The following is a 9182-nucleotide window of genomic DNA, read 5'->3' as shown; positions in this document are numbered from 1 at the left end:
GAGATGTGTTTTTAATTCTAAATGTATCCCACCACAGCGACAGCATTCCTTGCTGACGCTGAACTGTCGAGGGGTCGTACAATCCCCATAGAGTTTGTTATTCCACAGAAAAGTCCCACTAAAGCCAGCCTTCCAAAGACCTGCCCAAGTTTTAACTGCTGCCATCAACAGTTTAGAGTTTAGAGGCAAACTGGTGGCACAGTCTTCTTAAAAATAAACAAATAAATAAAACGTAGATAAGGAGATCACTAGCAGTTTATTTTTCTCACCTTCATTGCAAATCCCTGGAATTTTTTAACAGTCAAATTTAGAAATTGTCAAAATAATTTGTGCATTAATTGTTATGCTCTGTTCTTATTAAATCGGCCTTACATTGGTTTCTTTGCCAGTGTGGACCAGTGTATTAAGGGGAAGAACAATAACAACAACAAAGACAAACTACAATGTAGCTTCCTGTTGTAAAAAAAATGTGGAAAGCAGTGCAAAGAATAATAAAAAAAATTCCCGAGACTTTTAGAGGTAGCTGTGCTCGACCAAATAAAAAAATATTTAATTAAGCTACAAGCACCACCTCCCGAAATTATAGCTTGTACAAAACATAATTCTTTTTGTATGGACAAAATATTTGACAGCTAAGCTCCAATTGTGCATTTACACAGATTTACGCGGTTAAGACATGAACCAAAAAATATACATACGTAATACAAGTGTTCAGTCCATATGACAAACATAAAGGCTTTGCTCGATGAAACATGGGGCAAAAATGTTTCAGCATATCTCTTCATGTTGTGGAATGTTGTTGCGTGATCAGATTGCACACGCACGCTGCCACGTGCACGCTTACAGCTCATCCCTCATCTTTTCTCCCTTTGGTCTGACCATCCTGCCGATGAACAGGATGGACTTTGTCTTCAGGTCCTTCACCAGGAAGACGAAGGGGTGGTCAGCATAGAACAGTTTCGGCTTCTTCAGCTTGTCTGTACCGAAGACGCTCAAGTCAATTTCATTCCCATCAGTGTCCCATTCCATTGCAGAAGCGTGGAATACATCGGACAGATAAAGGTCCTTCTTCCCAGAGATTTTGGACAAGCCGGCTTTGGATTTGTCCACAGCCTCTGTCAGGCCCAGCTCCCCGAGCTGTTTCTGAAGGGAAGGCGAACAGCGCTGCTCAGTTAAACCGCAGGATGGAGGCAGAAGCTCCTTCAGACCATTGCATTGTTTACCTGCAGGTTGTGGCTGACTTCCATGCTAACTTTCGGCAGAGACACGGCCACTGCCATCTGCTGCAACTTGCCCATCCACGCATCCAGCTTGTCCTTGGTCAGCATCTTCTCCAGTCTCTCCAGAGTCTCCACATGGTGAGGCATGATGAAGACCACAGTAGACTTCTTGTGCGCCAGCGGCATGCTCAGGATGGTCAGCTTGTTGGTTTCATCGCTATAGTAGTCATACATGCCTAGAGAAAGAAATGAAATCTATCAGGACTGACTGGGAAAAAAGACAGTGGGGTGCAAGCAGACAACAATCTGGGTTAATAAGTAACTATTTGGTCATTTATTGCAGTCAAGTTGTTTTTAAATGTCTTATCTGGTAGAACAGAACCTGAAATGTTCCGGTTCCCCTTTGGTTCTCTGCAGAGTATAATACTTCCCATAAAAAACAACAATATACTAGAAAGACAATCAGAGATTGTAGACCGTCGCCTCCAATAGACTATTCGATCTTGTGAGACAGTAAACAGGGCTTCCGGATCAGAGGGGCCAAACCTGCTCTAGCTTGCTGCTCCGGAATGTACTACAAGACTCCTTCTGGACTCTTTTTCCCATCATCCCATTTGTGTCCCTCCCTCTTAAAGTGGCAGTTTACAGCACAGGCACAATTCCAGATGTAAAAATAATTCTAGAATCTGGATCCAGATCCGGATCAACGCCATTCTCGGGGAGGACTGAGCCACGGACAGAACCTTGCTTGTGTAAAAATTTCAAGTTGATTGGATTACTAGTTTTTGAGTTATGCGCTCCGACAGACAAACAAACAGACAAACAGAGAAACAGACAAACAGACAAACAGACAAACAAACGAACCCAATTGCAATACCCTCGCCTCCGCTTCGGCGAGGATAATAATTGCAAAGTGGTTCCGAAATACTTCGGAGCAGAGCAACAGGACGGCCTTCCTACCTGTGCGGTGCATCATCTTTAAGGAGACCGTGTAGCTACGGGACACCATGAAGCCACGGTCGTCCACCATTTGATTATGGAACTGCTCATTCCAGCGAGCTGCGATGGATGCGAGTAAAGAAAAAACATGACTTTTGGTGGCATTTGGAGACTAGTGCACAAAAAAAACCACATGCTTACGTTTGAAAAACATAGCATTGATGATCATGGCGCCGTCAGCCTTTTCTACATGCTTGGTAACCTCGGGCAGTTTTCCATCGGTAGACTTGGACGCCCACCCATTGATGGCGTTTACGGCGCTCTTCTTATCCTTGAAGTTTATCTTGGCACTATCACAGTTGTAGTGCTTCTTGCTGCTCTTGACAAAATCATCAACGAAGGTGACAGAGCTGGGTCCATATAGGCGGCTGCTAATCGTCCAGGTGACGTTGCGGGTCTTTGGGTCGCTCACTTCCGTGAGGAGTTCGGCCAGGCCGGCGTGTAGCTGCTCGTCTTTGAATTTAGCGGCATTCAGAATGGATTTGACCTGAGATGCAGTGGCGGCCTGGCCCCCGAGAGCAACCAGACCCAGAGCGGAGGCCACTACCACGGGTGAGATGAGGATATTTTCTATTTTTTTCTCTTTAGCCAGGTTTTGGTAGAGACTGAACGCCAGTGTTGCACTGTTGTCTGCCAGGATGGTGGCGTGGCTGCTCAGGACTTTGTCTGCTGAGGCCGAGGTGGCAGCTGAGGCTGAAGTGATCAGGAGGACTAGGACTACCAGGTTTGTGACCCACATGGCGCAATACTGCAGTGAAGACTTAGGAGAAGGCACAAAGACATATATCAGTCATTATTGGCAGATAGATAAACTCTTGATGTCTGTTCATCATCAGTTTATGAAACGTACTTTTCCAAACTGATCTTGTGGCATATTTAGATTTGGCAGCAGGAGGAAGCCGCGGCCCGCACATTAAATTCCAGTCAATTCCGCAAGGCAAGACGTAGCTACATAATGGCCGCTGCAGGAAGCAGACTATCTTTGCCAAAATACCGGCCAGCTGTTGAACTCTCTCTATCCATGCATACTTATACTCTCCAGTATTCCATCGGGCTCTGTTGACGCGGCTTGGTTGGTTTGTAACAGACTTTGGGCTGTTTGACAGAGAAGGATCATTCTCCGCAGCTTCCATGTTTATACTAGCGCTCCTAGACGTGCATGCAATTTGCATTGTTGTGTGAACATTAGCCAACGTTCTTTAAGTCAAATGTTTAAAAATGCTTTAAAATGACTATTTGTAATTCTGTAATTTTGTGCCGGTTTAGAATAAACTAATTGTGGCTCAGTACATTCCTCCGATGCCGATGATGTCGTTGGATTTGACCTTTTGAGACCTCTTCCGTAAATGGATCGAATGAATGTATTTCTATTCATGGTCAGAATCCTTCGTAGAACTTTACCTTTCATAATATTCGCTAACGGGATAAGAGGCTTTCCCTTCTTTGAGTGAATGATGTAAATTCAGTTTTTTTTTTTGCATGTTAATGCACCGTGGGATGAATTGGAAGGTTTATGTATTCACCATCGGAAATTTCTTTTATGTGTGTAACCGGATGATTGGGGTTAATTGGGCAGGCAGGTGTGGGAGGGAGCACCTGTGGCCCGTTTACCACTGATTGGGGGGGCGGCGTATATAGGTGCTTCCCCTCCCTCGTTCCGGCGTCCTCATTTTGTGTTTTTCCCCGTCTCGAAGGCAGGTTGGCCGTACAGACTGTCACTGCCGTGTCTCTCCTTGTCTTTTGTTAGTTTTGTTTTTAGAGTGTAAATAAATGTTTTGAATTCCTAATGCCGTGCTGGTCATCCCTGTGAGCGGACCTGCGGGTGGGGAAACCCGCTAAAGCGAGCTGGGGACCAAAAGGAAAAACTATATCTTTAGGGGCAGGTCCTAAAGTGGCGTTGTTGGCGACCGTCGATTAGCCCCGTATTCACCACGTCACATGTGCTTTTAAGAATATTATTTAATTGTCTCTGCATTTGCAGATGGGATCAGGTCAAACGTTTGAACAAAATCCCAACTTTATACGACTTTTTCTTACTTTCCTTTTGTGTTTTCTCTCTTTTTCCTAACAACAGCTTGAGAGAATCATTCTGCTGTAAGCATGGATTCTTTGACTTGCCTCTCTCAGATCTAAATTTCTGGCCCCTTCTCACATGCCGGGGCATGGAGGGGGAGGGATAATTTCCCTGCCCCTCCATTCTTTCACACTTGTCTTACCTTATTCGTCTCTTCCAGTGAGTCAGTGGGTTTACAGGCCACTTAGAAATATATCCCCAGATTTGTTGTCCTCTGTGTGATGTCAACGTACTTAACAGTCAGAAACAATGTGTGGGTACGACACCCTAACCCTAACCCTTTCCTGCCAGATACTCAGAGCACGAAAGTCTCTGTGTAGGAATCTTATTTCCAGTCCGGTCCCACCCATGGTATCCAGGGATAGCAGGAGAAGAATGCTCCCCCTCCAGGTCCTAGAGCCAGCTGAAGAAGCTACCCTCCGTAAAAGTGACCCCTCCTTATGGTTGGAACTCATAGTTCAACAGACAGAGTCTCATTTGTGTTTTCTCTGTTCCTCTTTAGAGAACAAATGCTTTAACAAATAGACATAATAAATAGCAGCCAGGCTCTAAACCCTAAAAAGATGCGTCTCTGAAAGACACAACTGTGTACTCATTTGCTCGATTGTACTGTAAACACTCAGCAGTCTGGGTTGTAATGAGCATTCAGTCTCAGAGGGCAAAGGCTGTTAATCTTGACTCATTTGTTGATTGGTTTGCTACAAATCTCTAAACCCGCAGAATGCAGTTGGTATAAATAGCCTGGGCGCGGAGACCGTCTGCACTGGCCTCGTCAAGGCCATAGGATGCTTCTTTGCTTTATTTTGTCTTCTTTGCTTTTGTTGCAGGAACAAATAGTAATACTGTTTTATTTTACTGCTTCACACTGAACTAAATATGTTGAAGGCTTGAACTCTGCATTGTTGCTAAAGACAAGAGGGTTTCTTTCCTCATTTCTTTGGACATATTGGATAAAAATGTAACTAACATTCAATAGAGCTGAACTGCAGCTGTAATACTTATTCACCCCCCCCCCCCCCCCCCACCACCACCACAGTAAACCTGGTCTAGAGTCTAGACCCACCACTGGGGAGGAGCAGGGCCTGTGGGAACAGAATGGTCCAGTTGCATCCCCCCCCCCCCCCCCCATGAATGCATCCTTCACTTCTCCCTGGTGTTGTGTGCCTCCCCCGCCCCCTCCTCCGGATACACATCCGGATTAACACCATCTCGGTTCTTCTCATCCTCTCCATCTATTCAGCTGTTGTTGCACGCCGACAGACGATTTGACATTTTATCACCCACAAAAAAATCCTCTGTGCACCTTACCCCCAGAAACTGCAGTAAAGTTACCTTTTATTCATTTTAGCATAGTATTTGTTTTACCCCCAAGTTAGACTCCCTGGCCTGCTGCACTGACAACGGCCTCCAGAGCGTCCCTCCAGAGCGTCCCTCCAGAGCGTCCCTCCAGAGCGTCCCTCCAGAGCGTCCCTCCAGAGCGTCTCTCCGGAGCGTCCCTCCAGAGCGTCCCTCCGGAGCGACTCCATCACCAGCATCCAGCACCTTCTCTCTGTAGATCCCCTCTTTTTTTTTTACAGGTGTGCTTCACCCACCAGATCTGCCTCTCAAGTCCTACCTGGGAATGGACAGCAGTGACGTCAGTGTCTTGTTTTTTCCATTGATTCATTTATTCTGCCGCCCTCTGCTGGCTGAGCTGCTGACTTGCAGCTGAGCAGTGGGGTTAATTCCCACGACAAAACTAGTTTTGTTAACAAGACGTTAACTAAACTAGTTAAACTACCATGGTTTGACTAATTTAAACAGTCCCAAACTAATTTTGAGTTAGTTAGGATCAGGTTTTACTGAAGTTGTTTTTTGTTCTTGTCATGATTTACTGTGCTTGTCTTTCCCACTCCTGAAAGCACGACGGGAGGAACATGCTTCATCATCTGCAGAGGAACTTCTATCCGAGGAATAACGGCTGCTGCTGCTAAATTGTTTGGGATTAAAGGGGTGTGACGTAATTATCCCAAGACGAGGGCTAATCTCCGAGTGTCAGGCCTGGAATAGATCTCCAACAAGACGTTGCTCATCTGCCCTACCGGTGGGGGGGTGCGGGGGGGGGGTGCGGGGTAATGCACAGCCTCCTGGGCCTTGCGTTGCCCAACTGAATGCTGCATAATTATTACAATACAATACAATACAATACAACTGGGATATTTTCTGAACCATCAGTCTCAAGGAAACCATCCGAACGGATCGGATGCTGTCAGAAATGTAATGTCAGCAAAGTGAATGTCAGAATGTTTGTTCTTTTGGAGTGGATGAAATTACAGCCCGTGTATCAAATGTTTTTTTTTTTTTAAGACAAGCAGGCTGGGGGAAAACAAATGATGCAGCGTTTTCAGAGTACGCGTTGGACAGTGACTGAAGATAGTAATTATTCTGTGGTCACATTTACCCACCAACATCATAGTAAAAGGCCCATAATCTAATATGTGCTATTTACTCATTTCTGAATCGCATATTCTATCGTTACTTAAGCCTGTTTCTATGGAAACAGTGCGGTATTCAGTGCATTTAAATCTCCTCACTCCCTGTAGTTTTGCCATGTAAATCCCAAGAGGTTCTAATCTTTCCCAGCGATGGGGTCCATGCCAGCCCTCCTGGGTAACTCCAGACCCCCCGAAGAGAAGCTTAATTAAATACATTTGGTCTCCTCCTCCCAATTCATTAAAAGCCATTCTGAACATCTTCCAGCGTCTGTCAGTGTCTTAACAATGGGAGACAAACAGTTAGGGACGGCAAACGGCTCGACGATCCAGAGGTCAACGCAAATAACCCGAACGCGTTGAAAAAACACTGACAGGGGGTCTGCCCACGTCTGGAGTCTGTTGACACTCAATGTTCTCCTAAAAGAGAACTTCTAAAGCAAATGCGTAATACTGACGGTCTTTCATCCTATATCTTGTGGATTTTTGTGTTTTTTTAAACTTCACCTGACAGTTATTTGGCTTTGGGGTGAAGAGACATTGACTGACTGAATTCTCATTCATGAAATGTTCCTTTAAAATGGCAACAAAAATGTATCAATGATTTACTAGACTCAATCCCCTTTAAGTCATTCTTGAGAAACGATTTGGGTTGCGGGTTGTGTAGAAATCGATCTCTGATGATCCTTCCCACAATGACGCGGTTAACCATGCAGCAGTCTGTTAATTACTGGATGATAAACTGGAAATCAATAATTTATGAATAATAAATAAACCCTTTAAAGGTCTTTAAACACAGCGCGGATGTAGAAAGTACCGATAAGATGTGTTTGTTGGCAGATAAAGAATTGTCCTTCATTGGCTGAAGGGTTCAGCTTGATTTTACCTGACAGCGATCGTGCACTGTAAAAAAAAAAAAAAGACTATTTTTTGCAGTGTGCGCTCAGCTCCGCCCACACCGCGCCGACAGCATTTTATTGATTTTAACGCTCCGTGAACGCCGGAGGTCGGTCCCGTTACCGAGACATTTTATTGTCTTAAAAGTGTTTCCGTTAACGCCGACAGTCGCTCTTCCGGCCGGCTGCCGGTGCGCGCGTCCGTCTCACGCAACCCGCTTGCAAAGCAACTTTAAAGAGTGAGGAGACGTCGGTGTGCCGGCATCTACGGGAGTAACCGACTAACCGGCAGCTAACGGGGACGCACGGGCTGCCGTGGAGGCGAAGTGAGTATCGGATTGTTGTCATAATCTGAGCAACCGGTGGCCTCACCGGACGGCGCGGTCTGATCGGATCCGATCCGAAACTCAGATCGGGTTATTATTATAATCGGGTTCAGTGTCTGGTCAGTCCCCTCCTCCATCTGTGGAGCATTCGGGGTTTTCTCCTTAAAGGAAATAGAACATTATTGTTTAAGTTTTCACAGGATATTCTTTTATTAATTGTTTATCTGAGAAAATGTAAACTTTTCTACATAAAAAAAAAAAACAACAACTCCTGAAATGCTCCCAAAGATCAAAAGGCACCTCTTCGGTACGTTTGTGAAGATTTGTGGGAATAGTATTACAGCCCTAACCGTAACCATGGAAGAAAAAAAATGAATCAAAAATCTCCACTTCATCTCACGATTGCCATTTATAGATAAAATTAAATAAAATCAAAGCTCTTTTGAGTTCTGCTCCAGAAACTGAATGTCGTGGATGGATGGGACGGACAGAACAGAACAGAACAGAACCCCTTCCTGTTTACCTCCCCACTGTTCACTCACGCTGACACACGTTGAACTGAATTATTTTGACTCCATTTCCCATCATGCAATACATTCTCTGTCACATGAAACACTGACAGAGCCTCTTTGGCTGGATTCTGACTGAATATTTATGCGGCCTGTAATCTCTGATCTGTTTTAAACAACAGCAATCCTCCGGTGATGTCATCATATATGCAAAGGGGTAAATAAAACGACCTCCCGCTGTGATGTCATCGGCCTGTCCATTTGTCCTCCTAAACGTGATTAGCAGCTGACTACCGGTTTCCTCCTCTGCCCGTACCCTGGCCTTCCCTCAGCGTTGACATTAGCTTCCAGGCTTTTACGTCACCGTTAATAAACCGGGACCGGCGGCGGCTGCTTGTCACGATGACCAGCAGCGAGTACTCGAGTACTCAAACGAGCAGAGCCTGACATTTTCTGGACGCCTGATTGATCCACGACGCTAAGGGGAACTCTATTTTGGGTCCAATCTGCTGAAAGATTCAGGATACTGTTAATTAATGCTCATATAAGTTTCATGAGGGAGTGGAAGCCTGCGACGAGTCGACAGCGCCCCGAGATCAAAGGTTAATATTAGAACGATATGGCCGCCAGCGCGAGTCAATCGGTGGGCTGAGATCTAGCGGATTAATGCTGAATTATTCAACGAGC

At 45.3% G+C, this 9182-nt stretch overlaps 1 protein-coding gene across 1 annotated transcript; it reads right to left on the bottom strand.

Annotated features, from left to right (window-relative positions):
* Positions 1-840: 840 nt before the first annotated feature.
* Positions 841-2958, bottom strand: LOC137900456 (serpin H1-like). Its single transcript, XM_068744546.1, has 4 exons — positions 2361-2958; positions 2181-2279; positions 1224-1456; positions 841-1143 (listed from the first exon to the last, which is right to left on the bottom strand). Exons 1-4 carry the CDS (start codon positions 2956-2958, stop codon positions 841-843), a joined length of 1233 nt encoding a protein of 410 aa, XP_068600647.1.
* Positions 2959-9182: the final 6224 nt, after the last annotated feature.

Source organism: Brachionichthys hirsutus, chromosome 10 (assembly GCF_040956055.1).
Source record: "Brachionichthys hirsutus isolate HB-005 chromosome 10, CSIRO-AGI_Bhir_v1, whole genome shotgun sequence".
Classification (NCBI taxonomy): domain Eukaryota; kingdom Metazoa; phylum Chordata; class Actinopteri; order Lophiiformes; family Brachionichthyidae; genus Brachionichthys; species Brachionichthys hirsutus.
This window is presented reverse-complemented; position numbering and strand designations above follow the sequence as displayed.

Coding starts and splice junctions, on each gene's coding strand:
- LOC137900456 (XM_068744546.1), bottom strand. CDS start 2,958: ATGTGGGTCACAAACCTGGTAGTCCTAGTCCTCCTGATCACTTCAGCC. Junction 2,280..2,360: donor CAATGCTATGTTTTTCAAAC/GTAAGCATGTGG, acceptor CATCCATCGCAG/CTCGCTGGAATGAGCAGTTC. Junction 1,457..2,180: donor AAAGATGATGCACCGCACAG/GTAGGAAGGCCG, acceptor TTCTTTCTCTAG/GCATGTATGACTACTATAGC.